We start from the raw sequence: 25,000 nt of genomic DNA, 5'->3' as shown, positions 1-25,000 counted from the left end.
TATTCTAACACATGTCTGGATAATGTCCTGTGATGTCATCAAAGTGCGCCTTCTACTCTGTTCTAGCTCAGCTCATAAAAGCTGCACAAAGTGCTTCATTCATAAAAATATTAAAGCCGCACCTCTTACACCATTCACTCATTTGCCTGATCCTAAGCCCCGCCCATGCTTGGTTACTGTTGCTATGAAGCAAAACCAAAAAAATGAAAAACGAGGTCTAGTGTTACTGCTAGCTAACTTCATCTACTTAATATAGTGAACATGGCTAATATGGGGAGTGTTAATAATTTAAACTTAGCTAAACCATGTTTAGCTAAACATTCAGCAAAAACAGCTAGCTCATATTTAGCACACAAGCTAACCTTAGCTATATTTATGTTGTTATGACTGTGATGTTTTACATTTATTTACAAGTCTGTGACTTTATTAAAGTATTTATAGTAAAAAAAAATCACATAATTATAAAGAAAACAAAATTCTAAAATGCAAAATTGTCATTCAAGATATTTAAGGTTTGCATTATAATTGTAATATTAAATATTTATTTACAAAAAATAAAGAATGTAAAGTCATATAAAGACATAATTATTTGCATCATTTTTTTAAAATTTCCTGCTTATTATTTGATTGAGTGTGTTTGCTTTTTATTTATTTGTTTGCTTGCTTTTGTTTTTCTAAATAACACTTATTCCTCACTGCAGTTCTGCATATTTCCCAAATCACAGGCACATGCTTCATCCTTCATTTCCTCCTTCTATCCCTTACATCAGAATCATCCTTTAATACGCGTCAGACTCGAAACCCTTCTCTTTTTGATTTCTTTTTTTTTTTTTCTCCTTTTTTTTTTTTTGCCAGAGGCTCAGCTTCCTGACTCGGTTATGAATCGTTGCATATTTATGACTTGTGATATTACAAGCTGAAATACTGATTTGTTTCGGTTTTAAGGAAACGAATCGTTCATGAATAATAAAGATCAACGTGAATGTGACAATCTTTAGGTTTTTTGATGAAATATAGTAAAAAACAGTTCTGGCTACTTGCAGAAATTTTATTTTTTTTTGACCAGAGGCTATGTGCATGTAAAAGCACTTCGTCTTTCATTTCCTTTTTCTCTCCCTGCATCAAAATCGCATTAATATCCATCAGAGTCGAAGCCACAGGATCAGTTACATCAACACTGATTCAAACGAGCGGGGACACACACTGGGTTTTTAACTTTTTTTTACTTCTTTTTTTGGAAGCCACATCATTTTCATTCTTCTTCCTAAACCCAAAATTGGTCTATAACGGGCGCCAAAACTTCTAGTCATTACTGCAGACGGCATTAAGCTAACACTTAATCAAATGAGCAAATAGGGTGACTCCCCAGGATACACTCCTTAAACCGGCGGATATTTGAAACGCCACAGAACAATCTGACAAATTCCCACTTCCCAGTGCTCAGAAAGACGAAAAAGCTCACTTCTATATTTTTTTTACTACTTTAAAGTGCTAAAATCCTTTTTTTTTTTTTTTTTTACCCATGGAGCGCCTTTTAATCCCCACATATGTTTAAGGGTGAAATGGAACCCCTCGTTTACCGTTTCTGCTCCTCACTCGCTGATTTTCTTCTCCTCCTTTCAAGTCTCTCGCACATCTGCTGCTGGTTAAGAAACGATGCTGGTAACTACAGGTGCTGTAAATTCCACAGCAGCCCTTATGATATTTATTACAGTTAGGAGAGAGGGACAGGATGGAGGGATATGAGGGAGAAAGAAAAGAGAGTGTGAGAGAGAGAGAGGGAGGGAAAGAGAACTCAATCCAAGAAGGGAATTTCTCATGCCATTAAAAAATAATTTGGTTTTATGAGCAAGTTGGCGTTTTGTAATGACTCAATATGTGAAGCAGATTTTTTTTTTTTTGGTTTTATGCTTCCCTTATTCACTCACACACACACACACACACACACACACATTCTCAATGCTCACCTGCTGTCATTGAATCATTGAGACCTGAATTTACATTCGGGTGTAAAACCCAATTTTTAAATAAAATCTAAAATTGTGACTTCGGTGTTTGATTTGATTAAAAAAAAACACAAATAAATAAAGCTGATGCATTGAATTTACTTGTTTACTGTAATTTATTCACACAATTGTTGATAAAAAAAACAAACAAAAAGACTACATTGTGTTATAAATTTTATTACACAAAAGCACTGCTCTGGATTCTGGATTCTGGATTCTGATTGGTTGGAGGTGTTGATTAATTTTACCTCCAGATGTAATCCAATTCGCAGGTTTACATTAATAAAATACGTTATCGTTTCTATAGTAACAGCTCATACGAAAGAGACTTGTACTGCGGATGCTCCATTTTTAAAAAATCCAATGCATTATAACATCTGTTCATACAACCATTTTATACCATGCATTACATGTTATATAGCATACGTAACACCTCATTCCCTGGCATTAGTCTGTATAAATGCTAAAGTTTATTTGTTTTTAACATTTATGGAAGGAGTCTCCAGTGTCAGCACTTTGTAACAGGTAAAGCTGCAACGTCGTTTTCCGGCATCTTCAGGACAGAGGAGTTTTCGCTTCTTTGCAGTTTCTCGGTAACATGCGTAACAAGCTGCGTTTTTTTCTCTTCTTATTTTTTATTAATAGCTGCTATAACGCATTAGAGCGTAAATGTGTAACGCATAAATTTACATATGACTCTAAACGGTTAAAATGCGTACGAGTGTTAGAGTAAAATAATCAACTTCTGGGTCGTATCAGTAACCGTTACTAACTGATGAAATAAAAACAGCTCTCGTTAGCAGACTCAGACTTTCAGACTCGATTGTATGTGTGTGTATTTTTTTTTTTTTACATTTTGTCATCAGTAGATTATTTTTAGTGTTCTGTAACTCGAAAGGCCTCTGGACCACCAGCGCTCAGCATCTCAGCATGCCCAGGCTAAAATCAATGAGCGCTTGACTGACAGGGTGTGTGAACTGCAGGACACCCGGCTGCTGCAGGTCACGTATCACATTCTCACACACACACACACACACACACACACAAGCAAGTGAGTACAAGTTTAGCTTTTCCTCATATCTGTTGAAATCGTTATTAGTTAAAAGCGCATATTAACGCAGTCACTCTCGAGCAGTTCTATGACTCAAACTCACACCCTTCCGGTGCTAGCTTGTCGTCTACGCTACGAAGACGCCATGACAGACCACTCAGTGTTTATCGTGCGTGCAGCGAGGAAGCTAACATGCACTGAAACGCAGCTAGCATGACAGTTTAAAGCTAAAATAAAGGTTTACGGCCCGTCGTGTCTCACGTTAAGCGGCGTGAGAGCAGGTGCAGGAGATCGACGACTGCTCTGTCAACACATGCACAGAAATCCAATACTGCACAGTCTGGAGCACGGGTTAAAACACACACACACACACACACACACACACACACAAACACACACACGGTCTTTACTAGCGCTACACACATCAACACTCATCCGTTAACGCACGCTCTTAAAACGCACCACAACATCCGGAAACCAGATCGTATAGCTGACCCTAAACTGTCTCACTGCCATCTGTGTGTGTGAGGGAAGGTTTTGGCACCCTGTCGTTAAAACATCATAAAATCCGACCTGTCCAGCTGTTTAAGTTGCTCTAAGCTAGAAATAGTACGTTTTAAATGATTAACTCCTTGTGGAGTCTAATTCTGAAAAAAAAAAAAAACTTACAGATATTTAAATAGATTTGGGACAAATATGTCATATTTTTTCCTCAAAACAGAGGAAATGATAATTCTGTCCAAAACTGATGTGCTAATCAGATTTTAGCCACAGTTTTAGCTAAAAAAAATGTTTGCTAAGCTAGCTAGGTAGATAGCTTACTGCTAATTATGACTTTAAAATCCCTGAGCACATCTTTAACATCCTGAGGATTAGATTTTGCCCTTTATTTCCTAACAAATGTAGTTAATGAGCATTATTTTACCAAAATTATATTATGAATATGTAATTTTCTCTTATTTGTGTCACTTATTTGCTATTACATCTATTAAAGGCCCGAATCAGTAAAACTATACTACATTCAACTTGTTTACTAGAAGATTCCACATGTACAGCTCAATCTTGTGCTATTCACCTTTTTAGAGGGCAAAATGTTATCAACATTGCGGTGCTTACGGAATTTCATTTAGCGTTCAATGCTAACAGTGAAATTAGAAATCTACAGAAGCTTTTTTTTAGTAATTTACCAACACATCTGAGGTAAATGTTGATATTTCTGACATCTTCGACTCATGACTTGTGTCATTCTGCCTTTCTTTTGCTCTGTAAGAGACATCTCAGCTAGATAAATTGCTAGTCTGTGTATTAGCTAGCATAGGCTTGGGGTCTGTATTTCCCAGTTGCTTAGCAACAGTGTTACAGCTAGAGCCACTTAAAGGGTGAGCTAATTGTGTGTTATCACAAACGTTTATGTAGCTGGGAGCAAATTAGCACTGAATTTTTTTGTTGTTATTTAGTCTTTTGTATTTTTTTAACCACAAACTAACGTTCTGGGAACAGTTCCTTAACATTCTCTTCCAGGAAGTTCTCGAAGTTCTACAAAGATTGCTTTTAGGTTATTTTTTTTGTTTTGGAAGCACAAACTAATGTTCTGGGAATGGGAATTCCTTCATTTTTTGTATACGAACCAACATTCCAGGTACGGATGGCCCATTTAGAGAAACATAGAATATATATATATATATATATATATATATATATATATATATATATATATATATATATATACAGAAATACTAATAGATAGGCCAATGTTTAAAATATTTCATTGTCCAAATAAGAGACAATAAAAAAAATTTAAAAGTTATGGGAATGTTCTCTGAACCATAATATGATCGAAATGTGAATGTTATTTTCCACAAAGAAAACTTTCCTGGAAAATTAAACAGAAAGTAAAGTTTTAAAAGCTCTGCCTGTTTTTTTTTTAAATATTCAGTCCAACACACATTTTCTTATAACTTTCTGTTTTTTTTTCCTGCTGCTGTTTCACAGTTTCTTTTAAATGACATTCTGAATTGCTTGTAATTTTTTTAATGTTGTAGATAAACATCTACCATAAACACATCTACCCAATGAATCCATGTGAATGGAAATATTCTTGCACAGTAGTCACTAACAACTTCCATGAAAGAATAAATAAAAAAAGGACAAATGAAAAGCCTACGTGCCACTTCTCCTTCCGAACAAAACACTACTCAGGATCGAGGTGGGTGGCCGAGAGAAAGTAATGAAACCTTTTTAATCTCACGTTAACCTGCCTGATGAAAGTGCGCTGGGATTAAAGCAAGACCGCCTGCAGGACGAGACACAGCAGTCGGCAAAATACACAAATTCAGTGCCAACACTTAAACACCCTCGCTGTTTTCTGTTAAAACCAGTCCTCTTACACACACACACACACACACACACACACACACTGTAACATACAAATACCTAATGCAAACATTGGATAAAACCTGACAAAAGACATCTCAGAGTCACACATAGGTGTGTGTGTGTGTGTGTGTGTGTGTGGTTTATATTATTATAATTTTAAAATTCTGATATAAATGTGGCTTTTTAATGAACTTTTAATTAACGAAAAAGCAGTTTTATAGGCAGGCACAGAGGCCACGCCTCCTTCACTATTCACTAACAATGACAAACACACAGGCCACGCCTCCTTCACTATTCACTAAGAATGACGGACATAGAGGCCACGCCTCCTTCATTATTCATTAACAATGACAAACACACAGGCCACGCCTCCTTCACTATTCACTAAGAGTGACAGACATAGAGGCCACGCCTCCTTCACTATTCATTAACAATGACAAACACACAGGCCACGCCTCCTTCACTATTCACTAAGAATGACGGACATAGAGGCCACGCCTCCTTCATTATTCATTAACAATGACAAACACACAGGCCACGCCTCCTTCACTATTCACTAAGAATGACGGACATAGAGGCCACGCCTCCTTCATTATTCATTAACAATGACAAACACACAGGCCACGCCTCCTTCACTATTCACTAAGAGTGACAGACATAGAGGCCACGCCTCCTTCACTATTCATTAACAATGACAAACACACAGGCCACGCCTCCTTCATTATTCATTAGAATTAACAGGTACAGAGGCCACGCCCCCTTCGTTGTATTTGTTCCTATTGAATCAGGGCAGTAACTCATCACGACGTCTTGCTAAATGTCTTGTGACTAAAACTACTAAACTGATTTTTATTTTTTTAAAGGCAAAACACTGCCAAAGAATTTCTAACATGTCAAATCAGGCCATTTCATTATCTTAATCAATTTTAATCTAAAACCCTACAGCAAATTTAAAGTTTAAATAGTTTATGAAATGAAACAGCATTCAAAGAGCGGTCCATAAAAAATAATATCCATAATTATACTTTTTTAGACACGTTCATGTCAAATGAAGAGAGAGAGGAATTCAACCTCTAATCAGTAATGGATTTCTAACTTCAAACATTAAACCACGACTGCAAGAGCATGAGACAATCTCACACACACACACACACACACACACACACACACACACACTGCGGTCCAATCTGTCATCTCTTCATCATTAACACACACAAACGAACAAAGCCTCCGCTCCATCATGTCAGACTGATCGCTTCCCAAATATCTAATTCAAATGAACAAACGACACAGACTGAGGCGAGACGCGGCGCAAATGAGACGGAGAGAGAGACGGAGACGTCGCTGATTAGATTGTTTCTCATAATTATAAAATAAAGCAGAGATGGAGATGTTTATACATTTGGTTCACAAAATCAGAGCTGCAGTGTGAAAAAGAAAAGTCACTCTCACAAGACTTTTTAAAATTATTTTTTACAAATGTATTATTATTTTAATGAATTTATCCTTTATATATTATCATTATTAAATTGTTGTTATTACATCATGTTTTGGGTAATATTTAAGTTTTATTTTTTCATAACTCTTCTCTGGTTTCTGCTGCATTTTAAATGCTACTTGTTATTTTAAAGTGTACTAATCACGACTTTGTGTAGAGGGCACGCCCCTTCACTAGAACTAACAGGTAAAGAGGCCACACCCCTTGACAGAGGCCAAGATATATATATTTTTTTGCAATGAAATCCTTTATTTGCTATTTAGTTTAATTTAATATCATATGTAGCTAAAACCAATGAACAAATGCTACGTTCACATTACAAGTTTCTTTGTACAATTTCGATTTTTCGCTCAGGTCGGATCTTTCTATCTTGAGAGTTCACATTTGTAGCCGTGAGTGAACGAACGCACAGATCTTCTGAACCATCCTGCATGCTTTTTCATTTCCTGGGCAATTATGTGGATGTTCAAAATTGTTGTTTTGCCGCACTGCTAACCCTGGATGAGGATACAAAAATCCACATGAATTCCGATCTGCGCGTTCTCATTAATGTCGCATGGCCACATATCAGATATGTCCCTGATCTCAACCACATGTGAAAGTGGCTCAGGTCTGATTTGAAAAGATTGTCTAGAAATAATCAGATCTGTGCCACATTAAGGCAAAAAAAAATTGAATTTCGAAAGTGAATGTACCCAAAAAGAAAGGACTGCGAATTGGAGAACAGTTTGCTAGATGATGCTGTAAATTTTCAACAAAACCCAGAGGACTATATGTTTTATAATGAATTTTATAAAACTGTGTTATAGAGTGTTGACACTGTGGTGTGATGAAGCGTAGTTACTGTTACCACCCTGAAGCTGATTATCTTCCTAAAACAACACACGCGTAAGTCTTTTATTCCTCTTACACCACAGCAATTTTCCAAATTCCCACTTTTCTAATCAACAGTCGGCCATTTTAAAGCAATCAGATTGAAATGTATCACCATATCGCTGGGTCTTTCATCACACAGCTGCATATCACACATCTCCAGCCATGACCGCCTTGTGTTTGCACTTCCTCAATGAACTCTTGCACTCGACTTAGGTACGCAACCTGTTTGCTCTTCTGCAGATCCGTTTCTAATCTGTAACTTCCTTCATTCATCTCTCGGTATCGTGCAGGAAGACGGCTTCGCTCTGCAACCGGCCCGTGTTGACACTGTTGATTAGAAGTGTACATACGTACGAGGCGTTGCCAAACCGCTGCCCTAGAACAGTAAAACCCGTCCCTGTGAGAGGCGTTTGCAGGTGCATTACAGGAACCTGGACATGGATAATAATGCATGAAAGAATTATGATGGTCCATTTGGCCAGACTTTAACTGAGCACTGCACGTCTAGCAACAGGTGTGTCCTGTTTCTTTCCTAACACAATAAATAATGTCTGTACTTCAGAGGTGGACATCCCAGTGCTGACAGAATCATGGTGATTGCGTGAATTCTAGCAATTTTACTGCATTGATGTACATATATCCTAGTTTCAAATGAGAAATTACTTTTAAGCATGCCAGAAACGGAAAATCAGCAGCCACCACTATCCAATAAGTAGCGTACTCCATCCAGAAATGCTAATATGGCTGATATTAGCTAGAAAAGTGCCAGAAAATAGACTAACAACTAAATTGAAAATGCTAAAGTGGTTAATTTATATAATTTTTACTGAAAGGTCATGTTACACTATCTAATTTTGCCAAGTGACAGCTGCTCACTTTAACCAGCCAATCCTAAACTTCATCATCTAACCTCTACTCGATAATTTATCCACCGTTAACAAACTCACTTGCTAACCTGACTTCTAACTCCTGGCTGTAATTTAATTACACAATATAATCGACTAAAATAAATTGGAAATAAGTTGTAGCACAATGCTATCTAACTTGCTAATGAACTCGGCAACTTCTGGTTTTAATTACACAATAAAAGTTTAACTAACTTATCTAGCTTAGCTAGCTATTAGTATAAAGTAGCTGCTGCTGTAGATGTAATTTTTTGGATTTAAAAAATTACCTCTACAGCAGCAGCTACTTTAATAATTGGACGTCCAAGCAAAAGTGCAATATGGCGTCCCACAAGGTTTTGTTTTAGGCTCTTGTTGTTTTCCATTTATATCCACTTTTTTCATTTTATAATACTTAGCCTCATTTTTTTGTGACTGGTTTATTTATGTACCATTAAGTCTAAGTGTTTACATCTGATTATATTTTAGGACAACACTATAGTCCTGTTCATCCTGATTTTATTTTTAAAGCTTTTATGGAACTCATCAGGATGGTTTTGACTTATTTGATGATCATTTTCAGGTTAGTTAACATTAGCAGTGACTCTTTAGTGAGACTAAAAGTTTAATATGACGTCCCTCATGGTTCTGTTTTAGGCCCTCTGTAGTTTTCACTTTATAAACATCTAAAATCCAGCAATAATTCCAAGAAAAAACAACAAGAACCTTGAGGCATGACATGCTGAACTTTTTTGCTTTAACGACTGTTTATGCTAACAAACTGCGAAATAAGATCTAAAGCGTTCTGATGAGTTCCATAAAATCTTAAAAAGCATGGACAGGACTGTCGTGATAAATGTCATAAACTGTGATCAGGGGATAGGAAATGATCCTGATCTAAAAAATTCAAATTGATAGTCATGTAAGCAATCCAGGCAGAAAAACTGACACTGAACAAAATGATATAAAGAGAATATAAATAGAAAATAACAGAGAACCGTAAACAGAACCATGATGGATACCATATGCTTTAAAGCCTCGCTATTTGTGCTAACAAACTGTAAATAAATAAACTCTAAATGATGAAAGTTCCATGAAGGTTTAAAAACATGGTGAACAAAATATTGTAAACTGTGATTAGGGGTTATGAAATGATCCTGGTCTGAGCAACTAAAATTGATAGCTACATGAGCAAACCAGGCAAAACACAACATTAAACAAAGCGAATGTAAATAAAAAAACTACATGGGACTGTAAACAGAACTTTGTGGGACGCCGTGTTGAACTTTTTTAGTCATTAAAGACTCGAAACTTGTAATTATCTGTCAAATAAGATCTATAGCATCCTTATGAAAGTCCTAAAAGCGTGATGAAGAGGACTGTCGTAACAAGCTCATAGACTGTGATCAGGGGTTAGGCTACGATCCTGATCTAAACAATTAAAGATGACTGGCTCATAAGTAAACCAGGCACAAACAAACTGATGCTAAACAAATCCATATAAATCTAATTTAAATGGAAAACAACAGAGGACTGTAAAGAGAACCTTGACAGATACCAGACTGCACTTTTATGCTTTAAAGACATGGTGGACAAGGCTGTCTTGATAATATCATACACTGTAATTCTGATCGAAACACTTAAGACCAGTTAAGACTGTCTCGGTTAGAATGAAACAAAACAGAAGAGCAAAGACATTTGTACCCAAAGTAGTGTCTGGTCTGGAAGTAGAGCTCCAGATGGTTTCGTTATAAAGGATCATGCTGTTATTTTTCAGACGCAGGTGGCCTGCTCAGAAACCAGCTTTCAAAAAAACGCCAGATAAATGAAGTCGTTCCAGCACCATCAGCGCCGCTGGATCAGCAGGATCGGGAGAAAAGCAGATCACAAAGATCCACTCTATACAGTATGTTTAAAGAGTGTATCAACTGACCTGAACCAAAATGACACTTATTTAGATAACGATAATCAATGCCTCGATCATCATCAAACTCGCCCACGGAAAACTTATCTGAGACTTATCTGATCCTCTGAGAGTTACAGAGCTCCTTTACGCACTTCAGCCTCCTGCAATATCAGTGCTGCAATATTCCAGGCCAATACCGTAATAATCATTAGCAAATCATTTGGACCAACAGGGCTGAATATTACAGCTCAGAGGATTCATAAGCTGAGGATATGTGCGATACTGTACGTGTGTGTGTGTGTGTGTGTGTGCGTATACGTTATTAGAAGATATTTATATCACGTTCAGAAATTCGCAGAAGGAAACTTTTTAACAAATCATTTTGATTGTTTTCTTTCTAAATACCTTAACATACATTATTGGAGCATTTGTGATAATGAAGGAACGACTCTGAAACCGAAAACTCTAAACTCTGAACGTCTGCTGACGATAAATTACATTTCTGTCTTCTTCATTTTGTTTTTATTTTTAGCAGATGCAGGTTTTTTTGCACTGTACTGTATCTATTTATTCCACCTTCTACAGGATTTGTATCCCTTTTTATACGCTCTTACTGCCTTTACTTTACTGCTCTACTGATAAAATATCCTGTTTCTTTGGAAACTCTTTCTATGGAGATCATACAGTACGTATAATAAAGTATAAACATATTTTTATCATGTTAGAATTATTTATAAATTCAGCGATAGAACGACTCGTTGTACTTTTCAACCATTTAATGTTGCATGTTGGCGAAACAGGTTAGTTCCTGTTCTCACTTACGTTATAGCAGCTGTAAACATTCATTCCTTCACCAACCTCTCTTTTTTATCTCTTTCTTGAAGCTAAAAAAAAAAAAAAAACGTAACTTGTCATGTTACCAAGAAACTGCGTCGAAGCGTAAACTCCTCTGACTGTTACAACGCACTGACACTGGAGACTCCTTCCATAAATACACTTAAGCATTTATACAGACTTACGCCAGGCATTATGAGGTGTTATGTATGCTATATAACACGATATAAATGAATTTATAATGCATTATGTGATCTTACATTATAAATTAGCAAGTGTCATGCGTGTAGTTATAAATATTTATGAGGATGTGTGCAGGTTTAATGCTAGGTATTAGATGGTGTTAAGGACGCTGTATAACGTTATTTATAACGCATTAGGAATTCTGGCTTCATAGGAAGTGTTAAAAAGAGCGTTTTTACATTAACGTGTTCTGCTAAGAGCAATGTGGCGTGTATAATGGAACAATGGAACACATGTTAGAACCAGATACTGTGATGTATTAGTGCATATATTTCCTTTTGTTTCAAAAAAGAAATATATGCACTAATATCTCTTTTTGGATAAGTGAAACAAGTTCAAGAGATACTCTGCAGCCAGAAATACATTTTCAGTGATGTCATCATCTATGGCAGTGTGGCATAACTTTAACCTATAACTGTTTCAGATTTCTGTATCACGGTATGCAGACGCTCTGTCCAGCGCAATACAGAGACCCATAAATCAGTGATCGGAGTCCGTCTGAGCCAGACAGCTGTTGCTTCAAGAAATGGATCCTCTGTCTCTAGGGAGATCGCTGGGCTCCCTGCAGCATTCGTGTAGTGTGTGTGTGTGTGTGTGTGTGTGTGTGTATGTGTGTGTGCTGAAAAAACCTATTTGTGCTTGGGCCCTATGCCAAGCATTCTCCTCACACTGACCATGATTGAGTTACACACGCCAGGGTGTGTGACACGCGGTTGTATATCACGTCGCAGCGTGTGTGAGGCCGCGTAATGCAATTTGCTTGCCACGGGGACCCTGTCGCTTCACCACTGAGTCCTACAACAGGTGTTTCTGTTTTTTTTCTTTTTTTTTCCCATTGCAAACACAATGTTCATATTTCAGCAGTGAATGTTGAACTGCTGACAGAATGATAATGAGGCTGTTGGTCACGCCGTTGCACGCATCTTAGCATAGCTTTGCAGGGCTTTTTACTGAAAGTTTCCAGTGAGAAATTACTGTTAAACTGTAAAATGCTAGAAGACTATTTTTTCCAGAAATGCTAGATACAACTAACCCTAGCTTAGCTAATGGGAAACTATTATAAGGTGCATTTAATAACAGTATGATATGCTAAGCCAAAAGAAGTCAAAAAGATAGGGAATGGTTAGTGATGATGTGGTATGATCGAGGTGTTAGCATGATCGGGTTAGCATGGTGTTCTAACCATTAGTCATTAATAGCGCTGTTATGACACTACACAGCAATGATCTCAGCGAATTTTAGCATAACTTATCCTCCTGAGCGAGTCCTTACCAGCCACCTTCACTACAGACATACGTACTCCCTCTGACTAAAACATGCACTGACGCTCCTAATTTCTCTCCACAGCTGCATAATAAAGTGGCCGAAAGACGGGAAGGAGGTTTTATCGTGAATAATAGTGACTCAGTGTGCAGCAGCGAGGGTGGATCATTAGCGAAATGAAATGTTAGCATTTGGCAGCAGCAGCTTTTCTCAGCCCTCCCTTCGTCTGTCCTGGAAGAATGCATGAGGAGAAAGAGAGAGTGACAGATGGAGGATTGGAGAGGTTCTCTCAGAAGGGACATGAGGAGCATATGGCAGCGCCGTGGTGTGTGTTGTGTCAACTGAAATGTATTTCATCATATTTCACTTTCACTTCACAGCCACGGAGCACAAAAACAGCAGCCAGAACACCGGCTCGCTCTCAGACGGTTACTCATTCACTACACTCCACGCCACAGCTACGAGATGTACGGAAACATTTTGAGTTTTTTGGAGAGACTGCAGAACATTCAGCTTGTTTTAGGGATCTTACACACCTATAAGTCTGAATAATACTTTGCTATACTATTTTGCTATTCGTTTTGGTTTCACATTGCATATAATTGTCCTGAAAATGTCCTCATAAAACACTTTCATTAATTGGTCAGAAATATTGTGATGGAAAATGACAAACAAACCTTTATCAAGTACAGAGAAACAGCACTAAATAAATGATTCAATAGTCAGATAAGCTTCGTAGCTTAAAACAATTTGTGTCACATCCGGAGTTTTTCGCTTTTTTATTCGTTCAAATCTCCAGAACACTCTGCAGCGCTACAGCTCTATCCTTTGGCTCGGTTTTCATCTCGCAAATAAAACTACAGAAAAATGCTGCGAGCCAAAACACACATAATATTTGATTCACTTGCAAGTGAGTCGATTCAGAGTCAAATCATTTTCTCACTAGACTTCAGGTGGAAGCCATCTCAACCATTTTTGTCTGATTAATACCATGACACTATGAAGCTCTTATTTTAAGCTAGGTTATCAATACCATGAAAATTTAAAAACACAACACCCCAGTGTTCTAGATCACTCTCAGAAAGTATGTGCTATTTATACGGATGCTAATTTGGTGTGTGCTGTTTCTACAGTGAAAAGAAAAGCTTCAGGTGCTATGACTGGTACAAATGGTGCTTAAGCTGCCGAGCTTGTGATCGGACCTTTATGGGTTTGTAATCGTGACACCATGTTGATGTTGAGCCTTAAGCTTTGAGCTGGAACTGCTAATCTAGACTTTTTGCTGTTTTGGTGATTTAATGAACATCTTATGTATTCAACACACTCCCTGTGCTTAAATGATAGGGTTTAAATGATAGATTGAGCTGTGTTTGTGCAGGTAATGTCACCATCTGGAATGAGAGGCAACTATTCATATCTCCAGAAGCTGCACCTTTAGTGATGGCATCCTCTGAAAATCCCCCAAAAAAATGTGAAAAACATGGATGTCATTTCAAAGGGTTGTTTGACCACACAGCGAGCTGGAAGAGTCACATCTGTGGTTCAACAAGGCAATCTAGTCAACACCACTGAGCTACAAGAGTCACATTTGTAGAAGAAAAAAAAGAGTACACTGAAATAACAAGACGACTCATGACCATCGGTTTGACCCTGATGTTTTTGAGCCTCGGCTTTCGTGAGATGATGTGTGTGTTGAGTCAACATCGGTCATCAGCAGTGGCCCGGCAAAACAGAGCGCTGCAGATCAAATAACCCGTGATGGGAGAGTGAAAATGAAAAAATGACAGAAATGGTAGAGAGTGAGAGACAGACAGACAGAGAGAGAGAGAGAGAGAGAGAGGCGTATCAGGGCATTTCAAAATACCTCTCTGACACTGAGAGCTAAAATCTGCCAAGGTATGTAGACGGTAACTGGGGTCATCACATTTGCCTCCTGCCAGAAAAAAAGACCTTTGGAATTCAGTTTGCTCTGAAAACTCTGGGGCAATATTCACAGATGGCTCACGGTTAAGAGCGATCATAAACGGTTATTATCTTACTCCAGAATTACTGAGAGACCTCAAAACTGTGACTAAATGTTGCTTGAATGTTCCAGCGTCCACTCACATTCTCCTCATATTACATGTTAGTGATTTTATCGCACTGAAAAGAAGCCCAAAAAAGGTTAAACATTAAAGCGCTCTTTAAAAAACCCAGCAGTGATAAGAGCGTTTAAAGTGTCAGGCGAGTGATGGATGGTGAAGGTGAAGATCAGTGTAAATGTGTAAAGGTGTCAAGGTGAAGGAAGTGTAGTCGTCTGGGGAAGAATCTGACACGTACTTATTGTGTCGAGGAACGTCAGACCCGAGGGCGAGTTGCCCTTACCTTCTCGTTTCACACAGCGCAAGAAGAACGCTTAACAGCTTTTCACCACTTTTCTTCTTCTTTTTTTTACAATCCAGGTTTCTATACTTATATTTATGCGTAATGCCCATTAAAAAAAAAAGCTTGTTAAACATCAAACTGTCGTGTGGTGTGTTGTTAAAAGACCAGCCTGGCATCCAAAACTTCTCCACGAAGGCACTCCATGACCTGTGGTTAAGCAGGACTTGCTTATCACAACATATAATCTTCCATCTTGAACAGCCACCAAGAGGAAACAGTTGTTCTGGAAGATTACAGACTTTCAAACCTCATTCCTATTTTTCCTTTATCTCTCTCTCTCTCTCTCTCTCTCTCTTCCTCTTTTTTTTTTAAAGAAACCACCAGGCAAAAGGTCTTTCCTCTCGCTGATTCTGGGGGTTTGGTATGTTATTTTAAACCCGTCATTATCTAAGAAGGACTCTTGGAGTATGCAGATCAAAGAGATTTGGAACCGGCGATGACGGACAAAGAGCGATGTGACAGATGCTGGTTAGCAAGCAGGCTACAACTAAACCTAGCTAAAAGATATTAGGCTTCTAATAGGAGATTTTGGAGCGACTTCTTGGACCTTGACAGCGCTTTCCACTACGATCATCATCAAAATGCGAACTGAGGGAACAGATTTTAGAAGAACGGCGTTCATCAGTTCCTCGAACTTTTAGAATCAATACCAAGAAGTGTTAAAGCACCTATCAGTCTATTTGTGGAGTCAGAATCAGAGCAAAATCACTACCTTTGCTTTGTTTGCTATTTGGTGTGGTTTGCGTTGGTTTGCACAGAACTACACCGAAAAAAGCAAAAAAAAAAAAAAAAACATTGGCTGAAGGCATGTAGGGCTAAAAATGTCCTCATAAAGCTCTTTCTTTTTCTTTCATTGGTCAGAAATATGGCAACGCTAAAAAGGTAAACGAGCCTTTTCAAATTGCGTAGAAATCACAGAAATCAGCCGAGCACAGAGAACGCCGAGTCGCCGCTAAATCACATGAAAGATTAGACAAAATCTAAATAACTATTTTAAAATATTTTGTGTATCACATCCAGAGTTTCAGTTAATTTTCTCTTTTTGCTTTCGTCAGGCCAAATCTCTAGAACACGGCACTCGTGCAGCGCTACAGCTCTGTGCTTTGGCTCAGTTTAGCAGCTCGCAAAAAATCCTGCAACCGAAAACACACAGCATGTTTGATTCACTTCCTGCAGGTGAGTTGATTCAGAGTCGAATCGCTCTCTCACTGCGCTAGAGTTCACTTGGAAGCAGATCAGGACCACCTCGCTCAGACGCTCTCAGACCCGAGTGTGTTCTGTTCAAACACACTAAACACTGCGTGTGTGAGTGAAAGACGCTTTATGTTAGTTATTCTTTCATAAATATATGCAATATACTATGTACATCTTTTTCTTACACAGAACCACATAATTGCTCCCCAAAGCACAGGCTTAAGGTCTGTATTTATGATGTGTCAACAGTGGGGAGAAAAAAAAAAGAAAAGCAAAAGTTCAGCCTCTAAAAGCGGCTTAGAGACAGGAAGAGAAAACAAATGAAAGCCGTGACCCAGGTCTTTAAAGGAAGTGCCCTCCTGGATTCCCGTTATGGAAAGATATTTGTGCTTGAAGGCTGACATGGCAAACATCAGACAGGCATCGACTTGCCAGTGAATCCGTCACTCTTTTAAAGTGCAGTGGACACGGTTACCCTGTAATCTCCAACTTTCTAAAGGGAGATTTATCTTTGGACAAAGCTGAGTGTGTTTAATTCTGCATGTAGTATATTTAATGCTCTTGAAAGTACTAGATTTTCTGGCAGAACTCAGCATGAAAGCTTCGCTCCCTTTCGGCTTTTAAAGCGCGACTTGAATTGGCAGAGTGCACGGTGTCGACTGACAGCTCGCTTCAGTGCCTGGAGAATTGCAGCCTGGAGCGCTTCACGTTAAAAAAAAAAAAAAAAGGTCAGGGCAAAATCCTACTTTAACAGGGAGTCATTTGTCTCAGTGTGTGCCGTGAAAAGCTTGTCTCATTTCTCAGTACTGCCGGGTGCTGAAAATCATTCTGGAAAGGTTTTGCAAGTTGCGACAGTGTATGCACGGCAGATAAAAGCTATGGAAACCGCTTAACACAACAGAATGGTAATATGGACGGAGAAAGCCAAGCAGAAACCCTTGCCAGCTCTCACATCATCGCCGCTTTAGCTGCAATAGCAATAGCTGTAATATTAACTCATGTCCTTTAATGAACTCAAGGGCTGCTTCAGTCATCATGGTGTCTGAAGTGATTAGAAGTTTCTGTAAGTTTCTAACAACGTGTAGTTTTCTCGTGTAGTTTTCTCCAGACCTGACGACCTTCATGCACTTTAACATCCTTCATACGTTTCTGCTACGAGTTATCACTCGAAAATACGGCAAGGAAAAGTAGCTAAAGCTCGCTCAAAAAAGTCTCTAGAAGCCACAGGATGATGTCGTAGACTAATTTATATATTAATTTATTCATCATGATTACCGTCATATCAGATAACAAGTTAGAATACATATTATATCATATAACAAAATATTAATAAATATATTATTATAATGTGATGAGTGGTGATCAGTGATTGGTCGTTGGGAAACAGTGGTGATCAGTGACTGGTTGTTGGGAAACAGTGGTGATCAGTGATTGGTCATTGGGAAACAGTGGTGATCAGTGATTGGTCATTGGGAAACAGTGGTGATCAGTGATTGGTTGTTGGGAAACAGTGGTGATCAGTGATTGGTTGTTGGGAAACAGTGGTGATCAGTGATTGGTCATTGGGAAACAGTGGTGATCAGTGATTGGTTGTTGGGAAACAGTGGTGATCAGTGATTGGTTGTTGGGAATTTAGAGTTCAATTAGTGTTCGAGTTCATTAAAGTGAAATAAAATCCATCCAGTTATAATCAACTTAACTAGTATACAAGTATACAGTTAACATCAGTTAGCTAAAAGTATTAGGGATGTGCTGAAATTTTGGCTACTGAAATGTCAAAAATATCAAAAATGACACAACAAACATTTTAACCGATATTGTTTTCTTTAAAAACTACTAAGCTTTAAAATGTTTTTTTTTAACTGAATCACTTCACATTTAAGATCTTTTTCTCACAAAAACCACTTTGTAAACATAATGCATAGATAAAGTGTAAAGAATAAATATAATTAAAAATCAATTCTAACAAAAGAAAAGAGAAACAGTTGAGTCTCATTATATTTCCAGTTCCAAAAATAAATTTCTTTTCCAAATCCAATTCCAATCGCTGCCATTTGTTACAGGATCCGATATCCGATATGTTTTCTTCGATATCCGATCCACAGCTTTTTGCTGACACTGGGTATCAGATCGTGCCGTCTCCAGCACAAACACAAGAGATGGATCATTTGAGTCACTAATTTATTGCAAAGTTTTGGAATTTTGCTAAAATGTCAAACTGGCGAGAGAAGCCCTGTGTCTCAATCATGGATGTGCTTCAAGATTGTGTCGGATTCGTGTTTCTGCTTGGTTGGTGATGGTGAAATACGTCACTCAGTGTGATGAAGTCTTGATCTATGATCACTTTACGCACTATTAGTTACCACATATCTTAAGTGTCTGTGGTGCAACTGAAATTCTACACCACGGTGGTTTTAAATTAGGATCGACTTTACGGCAGAGTTACGGTTGAATTTACGTGCAGCTTGTGCAACAAGACCACTATAGTGCATTTGAAGGACCATCGTTTGTTCACTAGGAATGAGAATTAGACTTTTTGCTGAAAGCGCCAAGCTCGTTGAATGTACACGGCGCATTGTTCAGCCGTACTCGTGTCCACCTGTCCGTGTCCGAAGTGGAACAGTCTGTGATTGCCATTTAACTCGAATGCCACATGAAGCCGCGTTCGTCTCTACAGAGTGATCCTGTAAATCCACTAAGTGCTCAGCTGTTGCATTTTCTTTTATCCTGCCCCTGATGCTGGAGGGTCTACAGCAGCTTAATGAGGGATAATTGGGCTCTGGTACAAACCGCCTGCAGAAAACACTTTGCAATATCTGAACTTCGTCCAGCAACAGGTCTCGACAAAAAAATGTCTACTCCCAAAAAAAAAATAGTTTGGACGTTTATTGAGAACACATTCATCTTTCGCACCACAGTGATGATTAATGCAACTCGGAATACAACAACCAACATTTACTTAAAGTTCTTCTGTGTGGAGTTTCACTAAAAGCCCACCATTCTGAGCGAGCTCCACACACTCATTAATCAGCTGGAGGTGCCAGAGGGTTCTTACGGATCCTGGCAGCAAAAAAAATGGCATTACAAACGTGTCTTGGGTCACATTTCCTGCGTATCACTCAACACGAACATATTTCAGAACGTTAAGACTGCGCAAACCTGTCTTCGAGCTTATTCAGGGATCAGAACATCCACAGGGATTTGGGCTGAATGGAACCAAAAGGCACACGTTAGACGCACATTTAAGCCTTCTTTCTTTGGGAAACATTCCTAAAATGGGGGAAAATTACAGACTGGAAGGTGAGTAGTTCAAATCCCATGACTTTCACAGACCTTGGCTTAGGTTAGGGTTGTTGCCGTGTCACAGGTAGTCACGGTGGATGATCAGACAGCTCCCTCATGCTGATTTTTTCAAAATACTGATTAAAATGCATTTCTGTACCTGGTATTTGCGTTCACATCACCTGCATCTGTTCAACAGAGCTACTCTTTGGAATATTTGTGCGTTACCGTGTGTGCTAGCCTGTTGGTGAGTGGATGTGATAAAAAGTTGTTCGTTCTTTCAGCTTCATTAAAAACATTCTACTGAAAGAATTGCCATGACGTTTAGGAAAAAAAGAAGACAAAGATGTGTCAGGTTTATTAGATGTGTCAGGGTGTTAATTAACAGCTAATTAACTGCTTCTAACAGACCAAAAAAGGTGAGATAACAAGAAATAAAAGAGAACAAGAAGAATAGACACCTCTAAATACCCATAATGCAGTGCAGTTAAACCTTAACCCTTTACCCTGGAACATCCGCTACATCTGCTCCCTCTGCAGCCGCTCCTAGCATGCTAGCATGTTTGTAAATATGTTACACACAACGATTATCAAACGCACAGAAGAACAAGGCTTTTCCGAGCAGAATAATCGAAACAATGTTCGAAGTCTGGCTAAGCAGCGCCGCACGTTAACGCGCTAGTTATTTTTTTTTGTTTTGCTTAGCGCATGTCGCGGCGTAAACTCCTCTCTCCTGAAGTCTTTCTTGTGTAAATTTAGTTACTCACAAAATACTCACACTGGAGACTCCTTCTTTTTAAGCTAAATAATCATCTCCATGAAACATGAAACTTCACGTTTTTCGTTGTTACATAACAACAAATTTTTACAATTCTGTCTATTATTATTATTATTATTATTATTATTATTTGTTTATGTGGAACGTCTGCCGTACAAGTCCCTGTGAATGAGCTGTTACCATAGTGACGATGAGGCGTTAAAAGGCGGGTATCAACACAAACCTGTGATTTGTTAGAGCTGCTGTTAGAAAACCTACTGACCAATCAGAATCCAGAATTCAACACTGTGGAAATAACAATGTATGAGATTTTATGGAAAAGTCATTCTCAAAAATAATTTTTCTAAGAAAGAAAAACGGTTTGATCTTTTTGTTTTCTTTATTGCTGTTATATGGACGAGGAACTACAAAGACACTTTTGCAGAAAGATTTTGTAATAAATTTGGCTTTTCCACTATCGGCTTGTGTGCGATTTTAGAGGAAAATTGAGCGTGAAAATTTCAGCCACCTCTACAGTCATCCACCGAGTGAACACCAGACTGTAAATCTGCCAGACTCATCAATACCTCATCTTCACTTTTTCATAATCCTCTGATTCCTCGTTCCAGGTTGACTTCCAGATCTCACCTGAGCAGCTCTTTTTGGACTCGAAACCTCTCCAGCTGCAAAGCTAACCTCGTCCCAAATCAACAGTCAGTGGCAGCTTCTATCAACGCGGCGAAGGAACGGCTGCGATAAGGCTCGCATTGTTGACGTGATAAAAGAGGACTCGAGAACAAGACTCACCTTTGAGATACACTTGGCAGAGAATTCGACTCATTCATTGCTCTTTCAGTCACGAGGGAACAGAGAGGCCGTTAAAAGCTCGCACCCTACCAAGACGTAAAAGTCGTACCTTTGTCTTCAGACTGCATAGAGTCATGCACTGTTTCCATTAAAAGTTATTTGGTTACTGTACGACTGAACGAAGCAGAACTCGGAGGTGTTGTAGAATGATTTGGGACGAGGCCTTTCAGTGCAGCTGAGTGGACAAAAGTGATCAGATTTATTCAGATCTGAAACTGGAAGGTGAAATTCCACTCTACAAGTTGTTAGCAAACTGAAATTGATAACTAATAAATTTTCTAAATGTGCCTTCATTCCAAAAAAAAAAACAGTTCATGTTTCCAAAATTGTAGCTCACACACTTATAAGTCTCTAACTTGTAGCTTACATCCATACAAGCCTCCAAACTTGTAGCTCAGACATCTACAAGTTTCTAAACCTTGGGCATTCACGATTACAAGTCTCTAAACTTGTAGCTAAAACAGCTACAAGTCTCTAAACTTGTAGCTCATACACTTACGAGCCTCTAGACTTGTAGCTCACACACCTGCAAGTCTCTAAACTTGTAGCTCATACACTTACGAGCCTATAAACTTGTAGCTCACATAACTGCAAGTCTCTAAACTTGTAGCTCACACACCTGCAAGTCTCTAAACTTGTAGCTCACACACCTGCAAGTCTCTAAACTTGTAGCACACACAGCTACAAGCCTCTAAACGTATAGCTCAGATAACTACAAGTTTCTAAACCAATTGTGCATTCACACCTACAAGTCTCTACACTTCTACGACACAAACTTACAAGTCTCTAAACTTGTAGCTTGCACACATACAGGTTTTTAAACTTTGGGCATACTTACAAGTCTAAATTTAAAGCTCACACCTCTATACGTTTGTAAACCTGTAGCTCACACATACAATCCATTAAACTTATAACTCAGACACCTACAAGTTTCTTAGCCCTGGCCACACGTCTACAACACACGTTTAGAAGTCTCTAAATTTGATGCTTACAGAGCTACAAGTTTTTAAACTTTGGGCACACACAACTATAAACTTCTAAACTTGTATCTCTTGCCTACACGGCGCTACACTTGTAGGACAAGAGTATACAAAGCGGTTGGATTTATTCAGAGCTGTAACTGGATGTTGAAATTCCACTGTACAAGCTGTTAGCAAACTGAGCTGGATAACTAATAAACTAAGCTAAATGTGTAACATAAAAAAAAGGTTGTGCAAATGTTTTTTTTCTTTCTTAGCGTTGACCTTTGACCCAGTTCAGGTGCGCACCCTCCTCAGTCAACATGCTAGCAGTTTAATCAGTGTCAGCGCTGCAGGACGGTGGCTGACGGTTTGTTTGTCTCCACCGACTTCCTTTTTTTTTCCTCCGAACTTGTCAGCGCTCTGTGTTTGAGTTTTCTTGCTCTGTGTTCGCGTTAAAATGGGACCTTTTGACATTTTTCGCTATTCATCTCAGCCTATCAGTGGGATTCAGAGCTAAGCAAATTACGCAGCCCTGGGGCAGCTAGCGCGCGATGAATGGAGCCTTTCTGTGATCAGAGAGGAAGCTTTCCTCAAGGGACGCCGTTATTGGGAGTTTTCTCCCCCCTCTTTCGTCCCTTATATATACATACGGATCCACTTTAAAGACGACGGTAATTTCCACTTCCTACCTACGATAATGCTGTTTGACGCGAACAAGCGCGGCCATTCAGAGAAAGTGTGGGAGAGTGCAGAAAGAGTGTGGGAGCGCTGAGAAAAGAGAAAGACTGCTTGAAGTGAGTGTTTGAAGAGCACAGGAATGCGTGTAAAGAGACGAAGTGAGGTAGCATGCAAGACGTGCTGCAGGTTCTTGGAGGAAAAAAAAACAGATCAGAATGTAAAATGTACTCAAAGTGCCACAATACGTGCAAAGAGTGCAGAAGTGTCGTGAAAGTGATCAGATTTATTCAGAGCTAGAAGGTAGCTGGAAGGCGAAATTCCACTCTACAAGTTGTTAGCAAACAGAAATGGATAACTAATAAACTTTCTAAATGTGCATTCTAACTAGAAATGAAAAAAAAAAGACAGAAAAAGTCGTGCAAAATCTTTTCTTGTTTCTTTCTTCACACCTATAAGTCTCTAAACTTACAGCACACATACTTACAAGGCTCTAAACTTGTAGCGTACATAACAAGAAAGCTCTAAACTTGTATCTCATACACTCACAAGTCTCCAAACTTGTAGCGCACATAACAATAAAGCTCTAAACTTGTAGCTCATACACTCACAAGCCTCCAAACTTGTAGCATAAACCCCTACAAGCCTCTAAACTTCCAGCTCACACACCCACAAGTCTCCAAACTTGTAGCTCACACATCTGCAAGTATCTAAACTTGTAGCTCACACAACTACACGTTTTTAAACTTTGGGTACACACGTCTGCAAATATCTAACCTAATACTTATACCTTATAACCTTATACTTGTAGGTGTGTGTGTGTGTGTGTGTGTGTGCTGTAGCTCATACACCCACAATTATGCTCACGATCTTCAGCACACACAAATAACAGGCTTTAAACTTTTAGCACAAACACCTGCACGCCTGTAAACTTGTAGCTTACACATCTACAAGCCTTTTAAACTTCCAGCATACATACCTACAAGTCGGTAATTTTGTAGCTCACACACCTGCAAGTCTCTAAAATTGTAGCTCGGATAGACAGATGCACAATTCAGCACACACACACACACTATAACAGTCTTAATAAACTTTTAGCACACACACCTACAAGTCTCCAAAGGTGTAATTTGTTGCTCACACAACTACAAGTATTCAAACTTTTAGTGCACACATAGAAGCCTTTAAACTTTTAGCACACACTTACGAGTCTCTACACTTGTAGCTCACACACCTACACGTGTCTAAACTTGTAGCTCACACACCTACACGTCTAAACTTGTAGCTCACACACCTAAACGTGTCTAAACTTGTATCTCACACACCTACACGTGTCTAAACTTGTGGCTTACGCATCTACAAGTATCTAACTTTCAGTGCACACATATAAATGTCTTTAAACTTGTAGCACACACACTTACACGTGTCTAAACTTGTAGCTCACACACCTACAGAGTCATTCATGAAGCATCAAACTCACCATTGTGCTCTTTTCCATTGGAGTGGTGAAGCTTAGCGAGGAGCGTGGATTCCGCCTCCGACCCATGAAGAAGAGACAACAGAAGAGAGAGGAGAAGAAGAGGAATCATTTGGCTCAGCTTTACGCACTGGATACACGCTGGAGTCCCGTTCAGCATGAGCACACGGAGAAGCCGTTCCTTACACACACATCCCGCACGCGGAATAACGAGGCGAGGAGAAGTCGAAACCACATAGTCGTGATGGAGAAGAGTCCTCACACCAGAGTCCTCAGCTTCTGCAACGTTCTCAAAGTTTCAAATCTGCAAAAGTTCTCCAAAATCCAGGACAGAACTAAAAAAGTGCAAAAAAAAAAGTTGGACAATCAAGAACCATCAACAGCTCACACCACGTTCCACCAAAGCATCAGGAAAAGTTCTCCAA

The 25,000-nt window shown here is 38.8% G+C and overlaps 1 protein-coding gene across 1 annotated transcript in view; it reads right to left on the bottom strand.

Moving 5' to 3' along the window:
* Nucleotides 1–25,000, bottom strand: part of pdgfc (platelet derived growth factor c) — a 62,607-nt gene that overhangs the window by 37,307 nt on the left and 300 nt on the right. The window contains exon 1 of the mRNA XM_026947400.3: nucleotides 24,579–25,000. This exon is cut by the window's right edge and continues 300 nt beyond it. Coding sequence (XP_026803201.1) covers nucleotides 24,579–24,735 — 157 coding nt within the window. The 5' untranslated portion in view covers nucleotides 24,736–25,000. The remainder of the gene's footprint in view (nucleotides 1–24,578) is intronic.

Source organism: Pangasianodon hypophthalmus, chromosome 7 (assembly GCF_027358585.1).
Source record: "Pangasianodon hypophthalmus isolate fPanHyp1 chromosome 7, fPanHyp1.pri, whole genome shotgun sequence".
Taxonomy (NCBI): Eukaryota; Metazoa; Chordata; class Actinopteri; order Siluriformes; family Pangasiidae; genus Pangasianodon; species Pangasianodon hypophthalmus.
The sequence above is the reverse complement of the archived record's forward strand: the minus strand, read 5'-3'. Positions and strand labels throughout refer to the sequence as shown.